At 35.5% G+C, this 25,713-nt stretch overlaps 1 protein-coding gene across 5 annotated transcripts; it reads right to left on the bottom strand.

Annotated features, from left to right (window-relative positions):
• Nucleotides 1-2,289: 2,289 nt before the first annotated feature.
• LOC147509271 (putative inactive cadmium/zinc-transporting ATPase HMA3) lies at nucleotides 2,290-24,899 on the bottom strand. 5 transcript variants are annotated; one of them, XM_086601606.1, is made up of 10 exons: nucleotides 24,740-24,899; nucleotides 24,241-24,430; nucleotides 18,925-19,182; nucleotides 13,481-13,578; nucleotides 10,820-11,213; nucleotides 10,370-10,697; nucleotides 9,970-10,172; nucleotides 8,912-9,114; nucleotides 7,428-8,792; nucleotides 2,290-3,566 (listed from the first exon to the last, which is right to left on the bottom strand). In XM_086601606.1, the coding sequence occupies exons 2-9, from the start codon at nucleotides 24,422-24,424 to the stop codon at nucleotides 7,431-7,433; spliced, it is 3,030 nt and encodes a 1,009-aa protein (XP_086457732.1). In that variant the 5' UTR covers nucleotides 24,425-24,430; nucleotides 24,740-24,899; the 3' UTR covers nucleotides 2,290-3,566; nucleotides 7,428-7,430. The 5 variants fall into 5 exon arrangements, with proteins under 5 accessions (XP_086457732.1, XP_086457731.1, XP_086457730.1 ...); XM_086601605.1 differs by lacking the exon at nucleotides 2,290-3,566 and adding an exon at nucleotides 7,217-7,317; XM_086601604.1 differs by lacking the exon at nucleotides 2,290-3,566 and having other exon boundaries at nucleotides 7,217-8,792.
• Between the last annotated feature and the right edge of the window lie 814 nt (nucleotides 24,900-25,713).

Genomic DNA, 25,713 nt, shown 5'->3' on the forward strand with positions numbered 1-25,713 from the left:
TATGATATTTTAGTTTCTATAAGTTTTTATATTAAGGTTGTAGTTTCTTGGATATTTTCGGCCTCTTTGTATTGTGACTTTTTGTGCACTTATTAGGACTTCATAACCGTACCTCACAGTATATGAATTTAGTTATCATTTGACAGTTATTAATTATGTTAAATCCAGGTACAAAGGATTGTGGGTTGAATTGAAACCAACATTTTGAGAATGTGACACATGAAGACTACCTCACACTAAGATCGGAACAAGTAGATAAAGATAGGCAAGAAAGCACCCTCTTCATCAGATACAATTGAATTGCATATTTGGGTCAGAAGTTTGGAAGCTAATGGTTTATATCCTTGGATTGTCTAACAAACATAGTCGGATTGACAAAATATTATATATTTATCATTGCATTGTGAAAAGTTGGCTATGGCTTTGTGATTAAGATTTAGTTGCAAGAAGTGGCTACAGAAGTTCAGATTTCATTGTCAATTGGGCTTACTTCTTAATAGCTAGCTACTAAACTGCTCCATCTTGTCTTGAGCATTGGTTGTGGGCTATCTTTAGCTTCTTGCGTAGTAGTGTTGGTTGCATATATGCTGGATTTAGCAAGGATCCATTTTGTTTTTACTTATTAATGGATCTATGACTTTCACCATTTTTTTGTGTACGTTTTCATAAAGGTTTTATGTGAGTATGAGTATTGGTCTATATAATAAAACAGTTTGGTTTTTTTTTTTATGTTGTTATATCAAGTGGTCAGGGAGAAAACAATTTTGGAATGATCTTTTTTGGGTACGTTCCTAATATTATGGATGAATCTGTATTGTTGCCTCTCAAAGTAACAACAACATTTATTTGTTTGCATACTGATGTTATTACTATTGCTACTGTTTTCTTACAGTTCTTTGGACAATAACACATTTTTTGAATATGAAACTCATTTGTTTGGTCTCCTGATTTTTTTTTGACACCAAAACGATGCGAATATTAGTCAGCAGATCGAACTATTCCCAGTACATGTAGTAGTATCTTTGAGTAGCAGACTTATAAATTTGTTTACAATAGCCATGTTTTAATTGGGCAAATTTGAAGTTTCATAAGCTCTATATTTGTCATTTGAAATATCTTTGTTTGTTCAATGTAATGTCATAATTTGTAGTGCATCTTACATATGATCTCTTATATATTTTTGTAGTAATTATGTAATAGACGTGATTAATTATATGCATTAAATTCATTTAGCTACTGTCTTCGAACTTTTGATGTTGACAAAATCAAGAAAACTTGAGAACTTTTTGTTACTTCAGCAGTTCATATTAGTTACTGCTTTTGTTGTTGCCTGTTGACATTTTGTTTGGCAATCCATTAGATTGCAGACTTGCAGACATGTCCTTTAGCAGGAAACATTTGATATCAATTTGGGATCTTAGTTGTTTGATCCAAGCATGTTCTACTGTAGGACTATCTGCATAACTATTGATGATAATAATTATGTGCTCATGAATAAACTAATCTTGCTATGTATTTAGCAAGATTAAAAACAATTAAGCCAAAAGACCCACAAAATTTCTCTCAAAAAGATTGTCATTTGTGAAAATTGCATTTGCTTGCTTAACGATGCGGATGGGATGTGCTTCAATGTTCACTCTAAGTATACACATGTGCGACAAGTTCTCACTAAGAGCCTAATAGTGCTCCAACAGTGTTTGTATAACCCTTGAGCTTTAGGTTCTTGTTGATAGCAATATATACTTTGGATTATAGGAGTTTGCTATTGACTTTTTATTTATTTTTCTAATTCTTATAAAGGGACTTGACAACTATTCAGGTTTTATTGGCGTAAGGCATATTTACTCATGTGATTTGAAGCACTTGTGGGTGCATCACTTTTATGAGTATATTGCTGTGTGAAATTGAGTATGTATGATGCACAAAAGTTCAATTTAAATGTAAACAAATAGTGAAAACACTCTTGATTTTTTTCCAATAAAATTAGGGTTAAAATAATAAATTGACACGATTTTATTTTGTTAAATTTATCCATAATGACTCGAGTGGTGTAGCCACGAGTTAAATTCTAATATATTATAAACCATGCTCCTTAAACCTGAGTAGCTGGATCTACTGATTTTTCCTGTACGTGGAGAATAGACCAAGGGTGAAGTCTTGATTTTTTTGTATTTAAAATCTAAATTGTCCTCTATTAGGATAATGAAAGTTACTTTGGAGGCATGCCTTGAAGTTGACGTTATGCATAGTTGAAGATACTTGATAGATTTGATTATTAACAACTAGGCAGAAAATGATAATGCTTCCATCATTCACCAATCCAAAAGGGGAAAGAATCAATGCCATCATTTGGCCTCTTTGATTTCCTACTTACACATAGATGAGCTGCTGAACTTCATCAGTATCCATGTACGTCCATGTTTCTTCAAGCTCAAATATAGTAAGTGAAAGTTACATTAAACTTACCAAAAAGAAAAAAATACACAACCCCTTATAGGCTTATAGCTACAGAAGCAACTATATGCGTGGAAGTGTGGAACTATTATGCTACCTAGGCAACTAAAGGTCATGGCCAAGAGGGAACAGGTACCTCATTCCAATTAACATGAGCGAACGAACTTTATTTCCCTACATAATGGTCGGCAACTCTGGCATATCATGACCAAACTCACCGAATGAAGCATCACGTTTGTCGACTCATATTGTTAAAGTTCAATGGCAGCCAACTAAGTAATGCCCGACCAAATTTGCAACGTCGTCCCACTTTTTCAACATTATGTTTTTGCTGATGTCTGATGCTAGCAATGTTGGGAGGCCTCTTCTATAGGCCTATATCTATGCAACAACTTGTTTAAATCCACTTGAGTATCCAGCTGGTCCCGTATACATATTTATTTTATCTGCTACAAAATCTAATGTCCCTTCCCCATCTCTTTTTAAAATCTTATATTCGTTCTTTTGATCTGCTAGAAAAGATGTTGTAATTGCTGTCAACACAATCGCACGCGTAAAATACTCTTTGGCGGTGTCAATAAAATTTAATTAATGTTAGCAATTTGGCGTGTTCACCATCTAGCTCACCTAGCTAGATGGCTAGAGCACAGCATGGTCAAATAATCACGAAAGAATTGAATAAATACAGATGTAAAGAAAGGCAGTCTGACCTCAGCTTTTTTTTTGGTAATTAGTGTGACCTCAGCTGAAAGGAACATCTTGATCATTTTAAGCTTATTATCTTTCTCTGTTGCTTTTAATTTTCATGCAGATCCTTCTTTTGGTGTGTGCATGCACACGCTTGCAAGCATGAAGCATACACACTATAAAACAATTATACGTACTGCAGCCATATATGGGATAGCTATGTACAGAAGAGGGAAGGTCAATTAAGCTTTGAGGATTAATAATTAATAAAAAGTCAGGACATCTTACAGCTTAGCTCATCCGATCCTGGAAAGAATATCCTGTTCATTTTAAGCTTTTCAAATCTCTGATCCATTCCCTCATACACATCCTCTATTTTGGGCATGCTCTTGCTTGTAAGCATAAACGAATGACCTGCTGGTGTCCTGCATGAAAACTATTCTTGATGAATAACTTTGTGGATTAAAAGCCACAAACTATTCTTTTTTCTTGTAACTTTTCATTTTATTTATTTAATCAATTACCTATTAGCAAAAAAATTGTGGATTAAAAGCCACATAGCACATTGTATTCTACTGTCATACATGAATGGAATAAACAAATTAAAGTACACATGAAAGAAAAAGAATAAGGAAAAGAAAAAATCATACTGCCCAAAATATAGAACGGAGTTCAGACCCCGGAATGTCCTTATTTTTCTGAATTTCGCAACTTGATTCCTTAAGACAGGCGTCACTGGGGCCTTACATGAGAAAAAGAGAACCCAATGTAGCCAAGGACAACTTGCCGGATTTTTCAAATACTGAAACAGTGTTACTTCTCCAATGCCGGCAAGTCATCCTTGGCTGCATTACACTCCCTACCTCTTCAGGCAAGGCCCTTAGACAATGCTTACGATGGTCTCCTCAAATTTGAGATTTTATCACTGCATATGCATTCCCATTCTCATATCTGCTGCATCATGTTGGTAATGTTGGATGTTTTTGCGAAGCATCCAGCCTCCTCAGAGAAGAAGAATGTAGCTAAGGCCAATGTGGCCAAAAACACTAACCAACAATGATTTCAAAATGGATGCCTTGCCGAATCCCTCTCTTCAACTAACCAGGTGGGCTAGTCACCGCTCTGCCTATTCAGGCAATTCTCTCGGAAGAGCTCTCATCTCATATTTCTCTTCCTCATGTTCAAGACTCTTATTTTCAGCCTATACTTATAGGCAGGGCTAGTTGTTCATCAATTTGAGGTCATATTCTCAGTCAGACATTTTCTATTTTATTTTTATGCAGCAACAGAGTTTCCAAATAAGGTAAGTATTGTGATGCCACTCAAAGGATATGACTACAAATCTACAACAGCTCCATTAAAAATAGCCCAAATCCCAGATCATTATTTTTACATATATTTTATTAGAGCAAATGTCGGCCCATTACAAGATATTTGGGACCCAGTCTCACTAGATGGACAGAAAAGAGGGCGTGGAGTGACAGAAACGGTTGTGGAATAGAATCTGTGGATAGAGGGGATTTTTGGGAAGGAGGGGAGAATGAGAGAAGGCAAAGAGAGAAAGGGGAGGGGGATGCAAGCTTGGGAAATGGGATATGGATTATCGGTTATGGACCTACATGAGGTTTGACTTGTGCAAAGGCATCCACGATGAAAGTGTGGGGTTGGTGTCCTGCTGTTGCTCTTTCCATGACATTAGTTCTGTTGCTTGATTTCCATGTTTTGGTGCCTGGTAAAAAGCATATCATAAGATGACTTCCCATGATACTAATGTACCATGAGAACCTTTTTTTCCCCCGCTTTCACTTGGCTGGTCTGGGCTTTAGAGATATTAGCATGAGCTTTTAGTAGGTATTTTAGCTGCAATGTTAAGTCTAAGCAGGACAAACTCAGCCCCACTGCCTCACTTTTCCATGGGCAAGGGAGCACACATATCAAGCCACAGTAGGATTGAAGGATAACTTGCGCAACCCCCTTTTCTTGTATGTATATACTGTTCCTTTTGTTTTGATCTCAACCTTCTATATAGGTCAGAACATTGGTTTTATAAAACTATAACTTACCTAGGATTACCACAAGGATCTGGGAATAGAAACTTGTAATGAACTTAAAAATCATGGACATTCAAGTTCATTTGTATATACACGTACATGTCCCATGTAGGCATGTCGCGTCTTTGTTTCTACCATAGTATGTCCACTCATACTGTCATACATAAGCTTCATGGCAAATGATAGCTACTCTTATTGTCTGGATGAAAGTTACTTGATACCATGAGAATCATTTGACTCTCAAAGTCGCATAGTTATATTAGACAGTCAAGTAGTTGCAAACAGGGCTATATGCAGGACGTGCCTCCTGTTGTTCTAGAAAAAGAAATAAAGAAATACGTGTCTTCCTCTTTAATTTGTTAGCTGTAAGCCTGTAAGGACTCTACAATTTAGAGTTGCCATTAGTTTCATTGCTAAATTTTTTACGTGTTTCGACCTCAGGAAATACGTAGACAGAAGGGCACACAGGAATTACAATAGATATATTGCAAGTCCACCCTTAGGAAATTATACTATATCACCATCATATCATATATGTGATAACTGATAACTGATAATCAGCCTCGACCCTTAATCTGGAAATGAGCACTGCACACATAACCCAACTCTTGTCATGACTCGATGAATCTTTGGCACTTGGCAGAACGCTGATCAACTGGTGTTGCTCTTGATTGAACCAACACAAGTGGCGCACCACCAACTTGACATGCAGGGTCCTAGACGCAGGCCATCTGATAGAATTTTAAAAGAGGTAAGGATGGATTCCTCTCATAATGCAGTTACCTTAGAATGAGCATTTTGGTTATGCCATGCTATGTGTGTGGTGTCGGCACTCGGCAGTAGGCAAGTGTTATGAAGTCTCAACGGTACGGTCAATGAATTCCAAAAGATTTTAAAGTGGATTGGATGAGAACCTGTGGGATGCTATATGCAAATGGTGTGTCATGTGGCCCATTAGTATCAAAGCATATCTTTGCTCATTGGACGGTGGGTACCAACTCAACTTGCAGACAAAAACTCTGACTGTGAGTTAGAAATAATATTTGAGATTAAAGCAAAGGGGAGTAGGGGACAATGAGATAATGAGCACATTTATACTTTAACATTCAGCGGCTTCTAGAGGCTTAAAAAACAAACGGCCCTAAGGATTCCAATCACTACTGAGACATACATAAGGTGTTCATGCGTCAAACCTCAGGGTGGAGCTTGTAAATTGAATGCAAATAAATAATATAACGCGGTAGCTCGCTACCTTCTCAGTAATGTGCTTACTATACAGTTACCTTGTTGGGTACGGTGATTATGCACAACCTTTAAGTGCTTCAAAGTATAAGCAGTGGCGACTTGCGAGTTGAGTCTATTGTTCAACATCAATCTTGATACGAGAGAATTCAGCATACACTTTGGTTACATGAGCTACTAAGAATACCGAATACCACAGGAAAGAATCAAAATTATAGTTGGGAATAACTGTAAGGGGTGTTTGAATTTTGGAATCTATTTAATTATAAAATGCTAATAAATGTATATTTGTAAAATTTTAATTATTTTTCCCAAAATAAACATGTTTGGTTCTCTTTTTTCAACAAATATTTTTCATCCAAAAACTAGTTATTTGTCAAAAGAAACTTGTTTATAAATACCTAGTTTTCTTCTCATTTAACACAAGTCAATGTGACGAGCCGGATGTTTCACACATCACCTGATATCTAACTGAATAAGAAAATTATATTTGTGATGTGCGCTCTAGTACTAGTTGAAAACTTAGCCAGACTCAGTGATGGATATAGGGACTGCCCACCTTAAAAAAATTCTCGCACTACTGCCCCCTAAGGGTCGACCACCTAACTCAGATTCCTGATCCGTCCCTGGCTAGACTCACGTATCTCATAAGTATGTGTAATACAAGGTTATACTCGCCAAACTCGGAAGGAATTCTGAAATATTGAGTTGACTTCATCTGGGTCTAACAAAGTTAGGTTGGATAACCTGTGTGATATGCCATGCATACTTACGAGTTCAGATAGTAGAAAATGAGCAATCTAATTTTGATAATTGAGTATTTACAAAATGCACCTTCTCATTTCACCCCTTGTATTCCTACATGTGCAACAAATTGCTTTATCTACAACATTTAAAAAAAATTAAAGTTACAATCAAAATGCAAGGATTATTAGAATCTTGCTAGTCTCTATGTTATTGATCCTATACTTGTGAAAAAAAAGGAACCTATACCTGCTACTCAGTGATAATTTCTGATAAGCCTCCCATTCCACTGCCATGACAGCCATGCATCCGTCCACATTCCCTCCTGTACCTCCTGCAACACCCACCAATCTCCCTCCTATCCAAACCTTTACACATATGCATTGCAGTTGATTCTTCATTGCTCATTTCCCTGATGCAATTGCTCAGATCTTGAATTGGTTTTTTCTGTGTCTGGCACTCCACATGGTGTCCTTCATTGTGCAAGCAACCACCATGAGCGGTTGACTCTACATGGATTCCCTCATTGTGCAAGAAACCACCATGAACAGTTGATGTGTTCCTGATATTGTCTTTTTGTACAAAACCTTGATGATGGTGATCATGATGTTTCTTATCATGTGAGTGAGTGTGTCCCTCACAAACTTGCATGACTCGCATATCTTCATCTAGGTTGTTGATTTCATGATGGCCTTGAGTAGCACCATTGTGTTGACTTGATTCTGAACATTTGCTCATGCCACAGGAGACTTGGACAGAACCCCTAATAGAATTGTGCTTTGTACAGGCACTGTGTTTACGACCTGGGTGATTCTTGCAGGCTTTCTCTTTATTCTCAGTCCCACCTATTTCTATCACATGCGATGGTGCTGTACTGCATCCTTTGTGACCATTACACTGAGCATGGGTTTCATCTCCAGAGCAACTACTGGTTTTCACACAAGAACCTAGATGAGCTGTTTGACATGGATTTGTTGGAGCACTTGTCTGATCCTCCTTATGACCACAAATTCTCGGTGGATGTTTGTGTGAACAGGTTTGTTCTTCAACACGATTCGAATTGCTGCACATATGGACGTCTATTGATCCACAGGCATGCTTGTCATTTGGAGGATGCTCACAGCCAGTATGCGAGCCATGTCCATTGCTGTCTGGTGCACAGGTATGTTTGTAATGTTTCCCTCTATGCCTGGATGTCCCTCGTACTATAAGCATGCTGTTGAAGATCACAAGCAAGCATGTACCTACGTCAGCAAGCACAGCCGCCCACAAAAGTGGATGGCCACCAAATGCCAATGCAAGAATGACAGCCTTAGTTACGACTGATAGTACCACGTTCTGCTTAACCTTTGATTGGGTCTTCCGAGCAAGCTTGATTGCTTGGGGTATCTTTCTGATGTCATTGGACAGGAGCGTAATGTGTCCTGTCTCAGTTGCCAGTGCTGAACCTGAGATGCCCATTGAAATACCTACATCTGCAGTTGCTAATGCGGGGGCATCATTCACACCATCTCCAATCATTGCAGCTGGTCCTGCTTTCTTAAGGTCTTTGATAATGGTGACCTTCTCTTCAGGTAGAAGTTCTGCATGAACCTCATCTAAAGCATATCCTAGCTGTAGATATAAGCAGCATATTAGTACTCTTCAGTGATTCTCAAAAGTAAACAAATATCTTAGTCTTCTGAGCATTCTAATATTACTGTATGCTTTGAAATTATGAGAATTTCATGCACCTGATCTTGAACCCGCCTGGCAGCTATAATGCTATCTCCAGTAAGCATCGCGGTTTTAATACCCATTTTTTTCAACTCTAAGATTGCCTCTAGGACCCCAGACCGGCAACTGTCAGCCATGCTGAATACTCCAACCAGATTCGCCCCTGAGAAAACGTAGCCTATTGTTTCCCCTTCCTTAGTATCATCTCCTTGGGGTGGAACTGAAGAATTCAAGTACATTCTATTAAATAACTTGAAAAGTAGATCTTCCTAAATTCATATCAAAGACAGTGTGCATACACGAGTACAAATATTGTCGAAGTTTCTACTCCTTTTTATTTTTACTTAATATTTTTCACATTTTTTTTTTTCTGTTCATACTTTGACAGATCCAACAGTTAGAAAAGAACATAACAAATTTGAGGAAAGTGACGTTCAATATGCACACAAAATAAGTTGTGCATGCCTCTTTTGTAATACTCTAGAAACTGAAACAAGGAACGACCGAAAGACTACACTAATGATGCTGATTTACCTCCTTCACAGGACCCACTGCAGTTCCCAAAACCTTAAATTGAACAAATACATTATATAACAAAATTAATCACCCTACCAGAATTCGATGCATTTTTAGAAAATATAGGAGTTGCATCGATAAGAGAATGACTAAAATAGCATAGGTAAGTATCACAGAACAATGATGAGAACGATAGAACGGAAAATAATTCAGTGACCCTTTCTTATTTTGTTTGAATAGTTTCCGATATCTTGACCTACTCTTTCGTTCTCTATTTTAGTATTTTTACTTCATAAAATAGGCCTCATAAGGCAAATAGGTTTCACCATGCCTTGTTAATATTTATATACTAATTAAACATATAGGCCTAGTAAGGGAAATTGTTTCACATTTGTAGGTGAACAGAAATGCGAACTGAAAGCATATTTTAACATATAAGAGAAGAATAAAGATGCGGCTATGACAATAATGAAAACAAGTGTATAAGACTCACTTTTTACGTGACAGAATTCTATATGAAATATAGCATTAAAAGTTATAGGAATTGAAAACCATTCACCTGTTTCACAGCCAGCTCTCAATGCGATTTTCCTGTTTCCAACATGTATACTTTTTCCATCGATTTCTCCATAGACTCCTTCTCCTGGAAAGCTCTGAAATTCCTCAACATTTTCTGGATTTGGCTCAATGGAATTATAATGTCCATAGTCCACAAGTGCAGCAGCCATTGGGTGACTCGCCTTACTCTCGATGCTTGACACCCTTCAAAATTTTAAATTCTATTTACTTTTCAATGCATTGCAAAAGTGTAACTGTGACTTGATAACAAACACCAAATTACTAAATGATCTCATGCTGTCAGTTTGATTCTACTGTCTACTTATTGCAACTTCTAGCATAGAAAATTAACGACAAGAAAATTTTGTAAAAGAAAATAAAGAATCAGAGTCTTGCTGTACCAGTAGATTAATGTGTTCAAACTAACATCAGGGGAAATAGACCGGAATTCTTTAACTGAGAATTCTCCTTTGGTTATCGTCCCTGTCTTATCAAAAGCCAAGGTCTTGATTTTTGCTAGTGTTTCAAGATATTCTCCTCCCTTAATCAGAACTCCAGTTGTTGCTGCCTGGGTCAACGCACAAAATGTTGCAACTGGTGTAGAGAGGATAAGTGCACATGGACATGCACTTACTAGTATAACTAAAGCCAAGTGAGCCCAGTGCTTGAGATCGTGTTTCTTCAGTGCAGCAGGAATAACTACAAAAGCAACAGATGCAAGCACTACCACTGCAAAAAATAAAAAATAAAAAATAAAAAAAATCAGTATAATCAATCACTTGGGTGATTTTGTTTTCATTTATGTCATAGAAACGTATATATGTTCAAGAGAATATCATACTGTTACTGACCTGGTGTATAATACTTTGCAAACTTATCCACGAGCCTCTGTGTCCTGGATTTGCTGTTTTGAGCCTCTTCTACAAGCTTCGCCATTTTAGCTACTACACAATCTTCAGATAGAGCAGTGGTTCTCACACTTATATAACCATTTAGGTTAATAGTTCCAGCCCACACGGTAGATTGAAGTTGTTTAGAAACTGGCATGGATTCGCCAGTTAAAGTCTTCTCGTCAACTTCAGACATCCCTTCAATGACAACTCCGTCGATTGGGATTACTTCTCCAGCCTTGACTGCTAGTACTGTGTCTATGGTGATGTCTTTGGCATCTATAGCTTGTCCTGTTTGGGCTAATACTGCTTTCTGAGGAACCATCCTCAGCAGAGAAGACATGACAGCATTTGCCTGTTAAATGATTGATATTTGAGAAATTAAGTGATGTGAAAAAAAAAATTAATAGCAATGCTTAGTTCAATTTAAGAGGTGTGTGAAATATAAGAGTACAAAGTAAGGCTACAAGAAATGGAAACTTAAAGTTTCTATGGATATCACCACAGGTAAAAACTTGTCTAATAAGAAGTTTTCTTCACTGGATATCACCGCAGATAAAAACATGTCTAATAATAAGTTTTCCGATGAAGGAGATAGAACGCAAGTACATGAGGGGAGTCCTCTATTCATAGCAGGCTGAATCTTCATTGTTCACGTCCATTAAAGCTAAGCATCAGAGAAATAGGATTTCTTCCATTCTATTTGGACTAAACTTTCAATTGTAGTAAGGAACAATGGACATTAGATCACATCTCCTATCTGTCAAGTTTTGACGCAATGCCTCTTTGTATGTATGAAGCTACTTCTAATTAGCAGAGGCTTACCTTCACCGAGGAGTGTGCTAAAATCCCAGTTACTGTTGACTTCCCTTCCTAGGATAAGTTTAAGGTTATGTAGGTGATAATTAAACTTGTGAACTAAGGTTGATGTTGAATATTCTTCGAATCACAACTAGATGTCCTAACAATGCGGTGCATCAACAGGTGACTAGACCAAAGCGACCGTTTTGTCTCAATTTAAAGACTCTGGTAAAGAAGTAGCAAAAAAAATTTCAACTGGCCAGCCTAAAGTGTGAATGTACTTATTCCTGGTTAAGCAGAGGCAACAATAGCTGGTCCTGATGGTGGTCAATACTTAGTTGGATTCTGTTGGTGGGATTCCAGCAGCAAATGGACTTCATACTTCTCTCTATCAACATGGAACAGGGTCCTTAGTGGAGGCAGTAGAAAATATGATCTCATTTGTTAGAAATGAGGTTAGTGGAGTTGCTTTAATTGAACAAGTGCGGGCCTCAGGAGCTAAAGATACTGCTGCAACACAAATTACAAGAACTGGTTGTGTCCAGCAGAAAGAAGCTGGTAGACCAAGTTCACCTCCTTCAGGTGTAGCATAAATCCTAGTAGTGCACAATAGAAGCTACCCCTATCTCTACTCCTAAAGCTGTACTGACAAGGAACAAAAGGATAGAAGTACATTTTGATGTTTTCCTCAGTGATTCTGGTATTCAATCAAATTGTCCTCCAAGGGGGAGACTGGATGTTGACGGGATTGATGATTTCCCAGAACATTTCATCACCTCTTTCACTGAGGATATTGTTAGGGAACCAAGTCCTGAACTGTTGCAAGACTATGTACACGATATGGGCCAACTTATAGCTCTGCAAGCAGAACATAATGCAGATGAGGATGATATTTCTAAAGAGAAAGATAAAAGAGTGCTTCACTGATCATATCTCAGTTGATCAATCTAAAACTTGTGACTCAAGCTCTCAAGGAGTGGAAATGAGGACCGGGAACATTGCAAATCAAATGTTTCTGGATCAAGCAAGAGACAAGGGGTAGAGCTAGCGGGTCTGGAAGGAACAAACAAAACTAATCTAGAACTTAACTCAATCCTTTAGCTACTTGGAACATAAGAGGGTTTAGTAGTGACTTCAGAATCGGGAACATGCTCTGTACCTTGGGCTAACTTGAAACTAAGGTATAGCATGACAACTTCAGTTACTATTACTTTGGTTGTTTGTTTTCTAAAACAGTTTATTGGCTTGGGTTTTGCAGCTCTTCCCTAAGCACTAATGCAGAGCGGAGAGAGAGTTTTGACGGTTTCAAACTCAAGAACAATGAAGCTGAAGTCATTAAAGAACTGTAATTTGTGCTACTATGACTGCTATGTGGGGGAAAAGGAAGCTCATGAGGTTTATCAACAAGAGGAAGACTCCGCAGTTGGTGACTAGGAAGAACATATGTGAGACGTATTGCTTATACACAAACAGGTTAAGGACACCTATGACTACATCAGTACTTGAATTTTTCTACACAAACATAGGAGTCTCTGCTAGCTGCAGTAGTAACAAGCCGCGAGGATGGGAGATACGGATCCACTTAAGTCAATTCACATGGATATTGTAGCCAGAGATCATCGAGGTAAAGCCATTTCTATACTGTGGCAATAGTGGAAGAGGGTCACTGTCACATCAAGGATTGAAAGCTTTTGAAGCTGGCATTGTTCTGTTTTTGTTGCATAGATGCATGATGGTGCCAGTAAATCGGTCTCTAAGAATAAATAAATCAGTATGAATTAGATACAGTTGTACCATAGAATTCAAGAGAAAGAGAGAAACCTTGCGACTGGCTCTTGATTCTAGCCATTCTGCAATGCTAAATAAGAATACAATTGTTCCAGCTTCCCAGTAATCTCTCAGAACAATTGTTCCCGCAACTGCCAAACATGTCATATGTTAGTATACTATTTACTTTCCAATACGTACCATTTAATTTGATTAATAATACCATAATGCTTGTACATATTATAGATTATAGATTCTAAGAAATTTTATGATTATAGATCCTCGGCATTCTCCTAAACACCTCTCCATTATGGATGGCAGGTATTTCCATGAGTACCATATTCCACCGTGCTCCTTATCTCTCTCCCTATATTGATAGCAAGCCACTGCAACCCCTGTAGGCCCCTAAATATAAATAGTGATTCTCAAGCTAAGCTAACTAAGCAGTCAAAATATATAATAGTATAATCACATCTGACTAGCTCAATTTTAGAGTACTACATAAATGTCAAACACAAAAATTAAGTTAAATATATAAAGGAATAAGGCAAGAAAAAAACGATACTATATATTAGAGAGATAATACAATAATTTGTATATTTAACTTTTCTTAATAAGGGAAAAATAAGTAAACTCTTAGCTTTGTATATTTATTAGGTTATATTATTATTAATATAGGTGGGGAATTGATATTTTCAATAATTTTTTTTTTCTCAATTTAGCGAGAAATCGGTTATTTCGTCTGATTAATCAGTCAATTCAATGATTAAATCGGTTCGGTGAGAAAAGTTAAAAAATCAGTAAAAACTAATCGGTTTATAAGCGATATGCCAATTAATCGGCTAAGACCGATATTGATAGCATAGCTTTCAAGGCCTACCAGGCCCACAGCCCAACTATTTTAAACGGGCCCTATTTTCTAACTTTAGTTTTTGATAGTTTTGGACCATATGAGGACCTATCCAGGAAAACTGTTTGTCTTTAATGGTTGAGTAAAAAGCTAAGTAAATATATAGGCTATTTAGTTTTGGGGCTATTTTTTAATTGGATAATTTGCAGTTGGTCACCAATTGATCGTTTATTTGCATTTGGGCCAAAATTAACGGTTGATTGTGTTGACTTTGAGTTGATCGTCTTGTTCTATCTATAATTTTTTAGAAATGGCTAAAATGCCCTACATATGCCATACACGTGATTTACTTGTGGACGAAACACAAATATTACTATTAACAATATGACCAGATGCTAGAAATTCCAAATAATAGTAAAACACTTGACAAGATCTAAGATTTGATCAATGGCCATATAAGAATATTTTTGTGATCACAACTTAACCAACTTACATCCTACACCTAAGCCAAGTTAATTAACATACACATGCAAATATGATCGAAAAGTGATGGGTAGGAAATAAAACAAAATGCATATTATTAATTTATGCATAATTGTACGAATTAAATAGTCTAGATCATTACACATATTTTTTTTTGTGGTAGGAGCAAAACGAAACTTCACAAAATATTATTATGAACACGTACGTTTGGGGTTGTGATAATTCAATTGCTAGCTATACTTAGAAGTTTTTTTTTTTTTTTTTTTTTTTTTTTTTTTTTTTTTTTTTTTTTTTTAAGTGTGAGTTTATAGACATAACAATGAGAGAATATTAACACTATGCAAATGCCGACTAGAAAAATCGGTAAAATCTTTGGGTGATGATATTAGAGGTCTGGGGGTCGACCCGCCAGCATCAAAGAGTTACTGATCTCATTTATATATATATATATATATATATATATATATATATATATATATATATATATATATATATATATATTAGCACTCTAAAATTATTGTTTAATGGTACCAATAACATAAAATTATACACCTCAATTAGCGGCTAATTTTATGTCAATTTAGAGTTGGTTATTATATTTATGATCAACTACCAATTACATAAAAGATGCATCATAATTAATTATAACACATAATTGGATCGGAATTAGAACAAATTTAGGCCCTTTATTAAATGCCCAAATCTTATCTCAAAATTAGGATTTGGCCTCTAAACTTTAACTGTAAATTAGAATTTGGTCTTAAAGAAAACTGCGTCAATATATAAAATATAGATGGGCAACCGTCAATTTTGGGCCAAATGCAAATAAACGATCAATTGGTGACAAATAACAAATTATCTAAAAAATAACCCAAAAACTAAATAGCTTTAAATATATTCAAGTGAGCGAAGCGAATGTTTTTGGGCCGGGTGGGGAGTATGTGGCCCAAAACGTTATTTGGTAGGTTTCCGTTTGTCCTCAATCTCTCTTATCTTTTTCTTCTTCTTCACCCACCCAAAATCCTAACTCGCGCTCTCTCTCATTCAGCAGCTCTGCTCACTCCCACTGTTTTGCAGTATACTAGCATATATCAGTCTCTCTGCCATTTTAGCTTTCAGGATGAGGCGACGAGCACTGACAATAACAAGTAGAATACAATTAAGGGCGGCTTTAAGTTTTGGGGATCCCTACGCGAGTTCTTATCGTGGGGGCCTTACCAGGAACAAAAAGGCAAAAACAAAAAACAGATATGAGCATCTTCTTTTTCTTATCTAAAATGAAGTCATAACCACTTATATATGCAAGTAAATATGTAATTGCATTAATCAAGTAGAATTCAATTACAAAAACTAAACACTATTGAAACTTTAATCTTCTTGAATTTCTAGCTGCAAAGTCACTAATTAATTCTCCACTATTTAATTCATATTTTTTCTTTTCTATTTGTTGGGCCAAATTTCGCTTTTATTTGGGCTTAGGCCTAACGCATACCAGTGTTAGTGTATAATATTGGTTTGAGCATCGGGGGCCCTAATTTTGGACCAAAGTCAGGAGCCCCAGCCACCCGCTTGTCTCGCCGGCCTGTGCTCAGGGGCAACACTAAACACAATTGAAGTGGAAATTTAGCATTATATAATATATCTTTAATAATATTTTAATAATATTTGTTTTGAACATTAGAAATATTCTTTTAATTTTCACCTGAGATAGGCAACACCCTTGTGAGGTGTACCAACACCAAAGACCAAACTATTGAATTTGGAAAATATTTCGATGTACTAAAAAACCGAAATATATCGGATATATTGAAAATATCAGAAATGTCTATTTTTTTGTTGACTAGTCAAAATTTTGTTTTGTATGTCGATATATTGAAAATATCGTCGACTATATCAGAAATATAATCAATATATCAGTCAAAGTCAACAATATTCGGTCAAAATCAACAATATCGATAAAAGTCAACAATTTATATTGGGTATATCATATATATCGGTCGATATATATCGTTATATTGGAAATTGTGAAATATATCGAAAATAAATAAATTCAATATTCGGTTGAGATATATTGGATATTTCTATCTCGGTGTACTCAAAAAACAATATCGGCGATATCTGGCATATCCCGGCAATATTTTGGGCCTTGTACCACACTCCTACGGTCCCACCCACTCTCTATTTTGGGAATCCACCGCTACTATAAAAATATAAAGCGAGTTGCGCGCATGCTAGCATTCCTTAAACTTTAGAAGGTTCGTTTAGTAATTGCGGCTGTCCCAAATCACATCAAAACGACTTCGGTACCACCTCACTAAATGTTATAAGACGTATAACATAAGCAATTGCAAGATGAGTCATGAGTCACAATCCGTTCAAGTAAATGTCTCCGTTAACTGACACGACATCAATATTATAGTCATGTGTTTTTTTTTGCTCAAAATCGTGTATGTCGATATAACTATAGGAGAGATTATCAAACACTTTCCTTACATAAACTTCCTAAGAATCCTAGAGTTCTTTATTGTTCATTTTAACTTTCAATTCTAAGTCTCATTCGGATGAACATTTATACCGAATTTCCTAGAAACGACTAAAGATGTTTTATATAAAGTTTTAAGAGTGTTTGGATTCTATTTATTTATTGTCATTAAGGTGTTTTTTTAAAAAATAAATATATTTCTATTTTTGTAGAAAGTAGTTTTTCATTCAAAAAACATTTATTGATCTAAAAAACATGTTTTATGATAAATAGCAAAAATTTGTTTTTCAAGTTAAAAATCAGTTTTTTCTTCTCACTTTCTCATCTAGCTCCAAAAACATATGAATTACCCATTAGTGAAAAATACCGAGATATGTTAAGATATTTCAAAAAATATCATAAAATTTACTAATTTGATAAAATAGCTTTTAAAAAAAAATCTCAACCAAACATGTTTATTTAAAAATTGTTATTAGAATAAATATTTTTTCAGAAAAATACTCTTTGAGAAAAACTAATTTTTTTAAAAAATTAGATCCAAACACCCACTAAAGCTTTCATCGTTGAGCTGGTATACAGATTTGGTATAGCCGTATAGCACATTACAAGTTTACAACAACATTACCTACAATTTCTGATAAATTGAGACCCTACATGCATTTAGGATGAAATGGGATGGCATGGCCATAATAGATTTGGGCTTTGAGTTGTGCTGGCCTATAATTCAGTACTTCAACTCCAGAAGTCTAGATTCGAGTTGTGCTGGCCTATTGCCTTGTTTCAAACTTTGGGCTAGACCGACAGCCGAACCCTGATAATTTGTGTTGGGCTCGGGTTAGGATATCCATAGAGTCCTGGTGAAGAGGCAGGTAACTTGATCGAATGAACGAGCAGGCACAATTGAGTTTCTACAAAATGTACTATCCGTTAGGACGAGGAAAATATATTGTTTTTTTGTGCGTGGTCAGACTTGTGACTATCATTGTTCTTGACATATTTAGGATTTTTAAGTTGTTGCGGCTATTATTGTGACTATTATTGTTCTGGTAAGATTTGTGTAGTTTGGCAAGAAAAATTGTTATGGTTCTGGTACTAGTCAATTATGAAAAGAAAATATCCACGTGATCTTATTTTGATGGGTTAATTAGATTAAACAGTATGTACAAATTTAGACTAAATCCTCTATTGTTTAAATCATTAGACTTACCTCATTATGGTTGAACTTTTACTTAATTCCATAATTGTATTTTTTTTTTCTTTGATCACTTTCCTATTCTATCTTTCCTACATTAGTATATTATTACCATATCTATATAAAGTTATAACCAAGTACCAAGAATTTGAAACAATACCTACTGAGTAAAATGTTCAAACTATATTGTGACCCCTTCTACTTATTATTCTCTAATTGAGTATTTAGAGGATGAAATTGAATATCCTTAGATTTATTTAAAGTTGGGTATGTTATTGGTGTTGGGGTTATGAAATTTGGATTGTGATTGTATTGTGGAATCAAATTGGAGAGTACGAGTGATTAGGAAAGAAGATGAAAAGGTCAACGAAGGGTAGCCTTGCAAATAATTGAAATGCCAACTATTTTAGATACGAGGGTATATAATTTGGAGGGTTTTGTCTAATTAACCCGGAAATTAAAAAGTAAAACATCAAAATAAAAAAACTTACCTGCAATTAGCACAAGAATGTTCACATCGAGAGTGCAATTTCGAACTGCAGCTATGCTTCTGAGCAAGATATGTGGGAGGCCAAGTGCAACTGCACCAAGTCCTACCCATTCCAATGGATGGAAAATAAATTTGAAAGTCGAAACAATAACCAGTATGCCACAAGCAATTGTGTATGGACTTGGCCATTTTTTCCCAAATTTCTCTTCCCCGTAAACTCGGATATTTGCTTCTAACCTCGCTTGGTTCAAAGCCTTAACTGAAACATATTTTGGAATATCAGTTCAACCAAAATCTAAAAAATTGGGCTCGTTTACCATGTTAATGTAAACTGTATGGCCAAACAGTTAGAGTTCAATTTTTTTCAAAAATAAAAAAGTATAGAGTCGTGACAAGGAGAAATCATTCTTTTCTAGAATTAGAGCACGATTTTTACCCACTATTGAAAAAGAGATGTGCATATCTGGAGATACGTGCATAAAAAACTAAAAGAGTTTGACAGAGCATCAACAGTGATTAAAGAGAAAATTAAAGACCAAACAGTCTTCTCTCTCCCACCAAACAGTCTTCTCTCTCCGTCTCTACTATCTGGTTTTGGAACTGTCTCTCTCCATCTTTTCATGGCCAATCGTTGGTCGGAAATGAGCTCATTTTTGCTGCAATTTTCTTACGCTTAGTTTGCTTCCAGCCAAATGAAAAATTGCCATGTGGATGAGAAAACGGAACCAAGAGTTTTACTCCGTTTTCCTCGTGATAGTGACTAGATGCCAAATTTTACTTCATCAGTTTTTTGTCAATCGGGCCCACTATAAAACAACTGTTTTGACTTTTGATATAGAAAATTCTTCCGGAAGAAAATAAAATGGTGTGCACCTGTGCACCTCTCACGCCCCAAATTTGGCCCAAGTTAGAGCATTTGCCAATTGCCTCCAAATTATGACTAAATATTTTTTCAATCATTTTGTTTTAATAAAGGCTAAATCTTCTGTGCGCAAGGCGTATGGTGCGCTGTGAAATCACAGCCACTCATACCAGGGGGTGGGGTGTATAGGACGGCAGAAGTACTGAATCTATGGTCGTATGAGGCTTGCGCACCATACAGTCTGCGTACCGAAGAACTGCTCTTTAATAAAAACACAAGTTCACTAATTAAGAGGAATGTGAATAGAAACTTCCAAAACCAAAACGTAGTAATACATTTTTTTTTTAAGACCATTGAATTTGGATTTGTATTCTCAACATAAGTTCACTAATTAAAATTTAAACATATGGTTAAGCTGTGTGTGATGAATAACAATGTTTCGCTATGAAGGGGTTTTTTTTTTTTTTTTTTTTTTTTTTTTTTTTAAAATAAAAATCCACACACTAATGACAGTATACTCAATTTTTACCGTTTTGTTTCATTTTATTTCCCAAAATCCATCTATTATAAGTGATATTAGGAGTCATTAATGGATCGGTTTGGGTCGGATTATGGAAAATCGAACCCGAACCAATAAGAAAATTGGAAACCAAACCTGAATCGAACCGATAAAATATATTACAAATCAAAACCGAACCAACCCGAATCGAAAACTACAAAATTAAATCGATTAATTTTAGCCACACAATTGATAAACATATACAAAATTAATCATAAATATTACTAAAATGTCGCTTTATCGGTTCGGGTTTATATCAGCTCGGTGGAAGGCAAACCAAATGACCAAAATCCAAACCGTTTTTTATCGGTTTAGTTTGGGTCGGTTATCGGATTATCGAAACCCATTTGACAACCCCAAGTGATACTATAATAAAATATTAATAATAATTAAGTATCCGAAATTGAAAATGGAGGCATGGAACTAGTCTCTTTAACTCTCAACTAGGAGTGGTAAGTTGGATTAGGATCTTTGGGTTTGGTTTGACCAATTTAACATTTTTTTTTGTTGCCTTTGACTCCAACCAATTCCGAATCTCTTTTTCTTATTATACTTCCAAACCTAGGAAGTGAGCTAGTAAGGACTTGGAGCGTATTTTGGCATTTCCTACCCACACTTAAGACCATATCCAAACAATAAAAAAATATTATCACGTATCATATATTAATTTGCTAAAATGTGTACACACAATAAAAACCGCCTAGCCCGTCTAGGCGCATCTTAGAAGGCCTAAATGCTCTCCTATCGCTCAACTACTACATAATATTTTTTAGAACATTGTCTGCAGCATCACTCTCTGGAAGTGAGGATCAATGGGTAAAAAAAGGATAGGTCATGACATCAAAATTGTGATAAACACAAGATGCATATAATACTTATTATTATATATTTAAGTGACTTTCAAAAATATATTCAAAAGTAGTCAACAATTAGAAGTAAGTTATTTACATTTTAGATTTGTTTATTATTATTATTATTATTTAGGTTATACTTTGTAGGGGTGTGCATAGGTACCCAATTACCTGAACCGGAACCGAAACCATTTATAGCGGTTCTGGGTCTTAAAATGTTAGACCCATTTAAAGTGAGTCTTCAAGAACCGACCCGATAAAGAACCGAAACCGTTAGAACCGAATAGTAAAAAACTGATGGGTACTTGAACCGAAACCGGAACCGATTAGTTTGATTTTGATATATAGAATTTAGTATTATATTACACTAAATAAAGACAAACCCAAATATTATTATTATATATAGTCTATATTTGTTAGGTGTAAAATTATACTAAATATATATAATATTTAGCATAATAGTGAATGTGTGTTATTAAATGTATCTTTTATAATATTACATTAAATATGTGTATTATAAATATTAATAATAATGTTTACGTGTCTACATCTACACGTATAGTCGTATACTATGAATTAACTAATGTATTGTCTATATTAATTAATGCATGAACGTGTACGTACTTGATATATTATATGTATATATATTAGATAACGAATACGTGCAATGCTAACTAACAATTGTGGTACATGTGGTATTTAATCTATATATGACGCATTACGTATAGTATAATATACATATGTTCGATTTAAAAATATATATATACGTATAATGTATGACAATGTATTTAAAATTTTTAGATAACTTTCAAATATTATTATTGAATTTAGGACCATTACTTTTTATGAGAGGACAAAAATATCGATGACAAGTGTTATAGTCGCTGTAAACCAACTTTTATATCGGTTATATAACTAAAAATAATAATTTTAGCAATAAAAATGTATAACCCGATAAGAAATCGAAACCGGAATCGGAATTGGAACCGACTTAATTAATGGATATGGGTCCGGGTTTTCAAAATATAAGAAAAAAATCTAAAAGAACCGAACCCGATAAGAACCGCTAAAAATAGACCCAGAACTGAAACCGATAAGAACCGACCAAAAACCGACCCATAAACACCCCTAATACTTTGCTTCTAGTTTTATATTTTTATTATCGAAAAAGGTTTTAGTCAAATTAATTTGGGGCAATTTGCAAATTTCCGTGAGGAATTAATCCTCCAACAGATTGGGACAAATTTGATGATTGAGAAGTGCACAAATGCATACATTTCGTTTTTTTTCAAACAATCACTTTTATGGTGGGCCTGATTTTTAGAAAAATTGACAAAATTAAATGTCTTTTCCTCACTGTCTAGAGAAACGAAATCTATATAATTGCTCCGTTATCATTGACCACGCGGCAGTTTTTGATTTGGCCCCGAAGCAAACTAAGTATTGAGAAAATTGCAGCAAAAATGACCCCGTCGGAAATCTTGTTTGTATATCCCCGCAAGTTACGAAAGAATTGAATGAAAAAAATCCATCAGCTTTGTCGTCAAGGCAAATTTAAATAATATAATACCCTCGTTTAGATCAAATTTGGAATTTAAAGTGGTATTACAACAATTTTTCTTAAATATAAATACCATGGATTAAAAATTATATAGGTATGTTATAAGCGTTGGTATTTGTTACACCATATTTGCTATGTTTTCTGTACAATAGCATCTCCAGAAACTAATAAGCAAGGTTAAGGGGCAGTTGATTACTTGATTGTTCAACAAATATCACTGATGGTCAGTGGTCAGCACCAAAACCCAAAACTGAAGAGGGTACTTGTGTCGACTGTCGAGAACGTTAGTTTTTATCTTTTTATCTTTTGGTTTTTCCCACTCTATTTTCTTTGGTTTGCCACGTCATAGTTTCTTTTAGTTCTAAATCCTGCACAGGTCTGTGTTTTTGGACGGTTATAAGCAAAGTGCGCACTAAATGAAGGGGAGAATGATCTCTCCCAGTTGCCAAAAATAAAAGGTAATCACGAAAAGAATCTATAATCTATTGTACAAGAAATTAGCATGAGCATCTTTCAGTGATCCACTTGGCATTGATATCATTGGACCCACCTTGTTGATTTTTTAAAACAAAAGTATGTCAGTTGCATTTGCACTGCTTATTAGTTGCTTCAGTTGTCAATTCAACGTTCAAAACATAATTTTTTTGGTAGGGATATCAGGATATGCACCAGGGTTGAACACAAAAAGTAACTGGTGGAAACACGACCAGAAATCCAGAATGTGAATACAATCACTACCAGAATTTTAGTAAATTAGAACGGATGGAATGGGGACCGTTTCTGTTTGGTGTGTGCCAAAAATCAGTTAAAAATAAACTGCCGAATTAGTAAATTTGTTCACATCCTAATAACAGGAACGGCTCCAATCCGTTCCAAATAGAGAAAAATGGTGTAGTGAATGGTTACTAATGTTCCTCATATACTACTGGAATCTTAGTACTTTCTTAATAATTAAATCAGCGGAAATGGTTCTTGGGGTGTTTTAAGTTCGACACGTACATGATTCTGTTAAAAAATATTTTTTTGGGTAAATTCTGTCGAGAAGTTACTTTGATCAAGCGTGGATACATGAATAGCACAACTAATTTTTTTAAAACAAGATAGGACAACTTTAATATCGATCTAATGCTTTCACGCTAAGAATAATGTATCAGGTGTCATAAGAGTATAAGGTGAAGTAAAATCATGTCACATAACTCAACATCAAAGTATTTAGTATGAACTTGAGATCTCATGTCCATGCCGCGACACTAGATCATTCGTAAGAAGTACTTCTCTAACTTATCTCTAATTCCAAGTTTTGACCCTAAATTGACTCAAGAAAAACGAACTGAACAACTAAATTCCAAGTTTCATTAATGCATGATAACGAAAGTGACTACAGATAACGCATGATAATGAAAGTTTCGTTCGAATTAACGTTCCTATCAAAAAAAAAAAAGTGACTACAGATAACGCATGATAATGAAGAAAGCAGGTCTTACCAATCTGAATTTCTGAGATAAGCAGACTGTCATGGACTACTATGACCGTTCTTGAAGGCACTATCACATTAATCTCATGAACTCCCTCCAGTGGTTTCAGAATGTTCAGTACTAATGGCACTTCCGACGTGCAGCATATCCCCAAAACATCAAAATAACTTTTCTGAAACTTCTTGCCTTCCATTTCTATCTGCAACAAAAAAATTGGAAGGTTAAGAACATGGACCACGAAGAAGAATACCAACAAGGAGAAAGTAATCAACAACAGAAAATAGAGTAACCCGTGCACCTAATTTTGAATGATTAAACACAAGACCAACTAAAGTAGAGCTCACTATACAGAAGATTTTCTCATTCAAAGAATCCCCAGATAGTATTCATGTAAACCTCCCTTTTAGCCTCTAGACCATACATGTTAAAAAAAACTCGAGTATATAGTATATGAAGATTATATTCAATAAAAATATATGGAAAAAGTATAACTAGCTTGAAAAGAGACCTTTAGGATTGCAAGGAGTTTGAAAGTTTGGTGTGAAAAGCTTAAGAAAGAGAACTGGAACCAGTTCAGAAGGCAATGCAAGAAAGGACACGAAGGTAGATATAGCAAAAAGAACAGAAGAATACAAGGGATGTTCTGTTAAGTATTTGTTTGAACTTTGAAGGAATAATATATACAGCCCACCTTTATTTAAGTTGTGGATTAAATTGAACTTGAAGGACTAAAATTAATTGGAGACAGAATGGATTCCACACATGCAAATCTACCCGCTTTTTATTTGTGGGGGATATATTCACAAGTTAATTTGAAGTGACCCACATTATGATCATGGGAGTAGAACTGAAATTACTCTTTTCTTAAGTGTATTTAAGTGCAATATTATGTATCTGCCTAATTCATGACCGTCAAGATGACATGTCTTCTAGCCCGAGATAGAATACGATAGGAGGGAGAGGGGACACTGGATCCATTCTGTGAAACCCTAAAGGGACGTGGACTCCATATGGACATAGGGGCCAGGAGGGTTTCGGTGACCCAAAAGGACGCAAAATAATGAAACAGGAACATGCAGTACAGTAGTGAGGCCGCGAACCCTAAAGCGACAGGTGGACATGTAGCAATTGTCGGATTGAAAAGAAGATCATCGGACAAGAAAGCAAGGAAAAAGATATAAAAAAAAGGAGAGAGAGAGAAGAGAGGAAGAAAAAAGAAAGAAAGAAAAAAGAGGTTGTAAAAGAGAGAAAAACTATAATTAAAGAGGGATGTAAATTTGGTTAACACATTTGGCGCCGTCTGTGGGAACGAGGTAACCTACGATCTAGTGGTAAGAAGAGAAAGTTAAAGTATGGCTACAATAGCTAAGAAAGGAAGAGGGAGACCCAAAAAGGTGAGGGCTGAAGTCGTTGAGGAAGAAACAGTGAGTGTGGAGATGGAAGAAACGGAAGAGGAAGTCTAAGATGTGGTGGCGGAAGCAA

The sequence above is a fragment of the Coptis chinensis genome, chromosome 3, assembly GCF_015680905.1.
Source record: "Coptis chinensis isolate HL-2020 chromosome 3, ASM1568090v1, whole genome shotgun sequence".
Classification (NCBI taxonomy): domain Eukaryota; kingdom Viridiplantae; phylum Streptophyta; class Magnoliopsida; order Ranunculales; family Ranunculaceae; genus Coptis; species Coptis chinensis.

What these genes read in the sequence shown, in the direction of transcription:
- LOC147509271 (XM_086601606.1), bottom strand. Translation starts at nt 24,424, where the DNA reads ATGGAAGGCAAGAAGTTTCAGAAAAGTTATTTTGATGTTTTGGGGATA. An exon ending in CATTCTTGTGCTAATTGCAG is followed by an intron (nt 13,579 to 18,924) that starts GTAAGTTTTTTT and finishes CATGTTTGGCAG; the next exon opens with TTGCGGGAACAATTGTTCTG. An exon ending in AATCAAGAGCCAGTCGCAAG is followed by an intron (nt 11,214 to 13,480) that starts GTTTCTCTCTTT and finishes ATCATTTAACAG; the next exon opens with GCAAATGCTGTCATGTCTTC.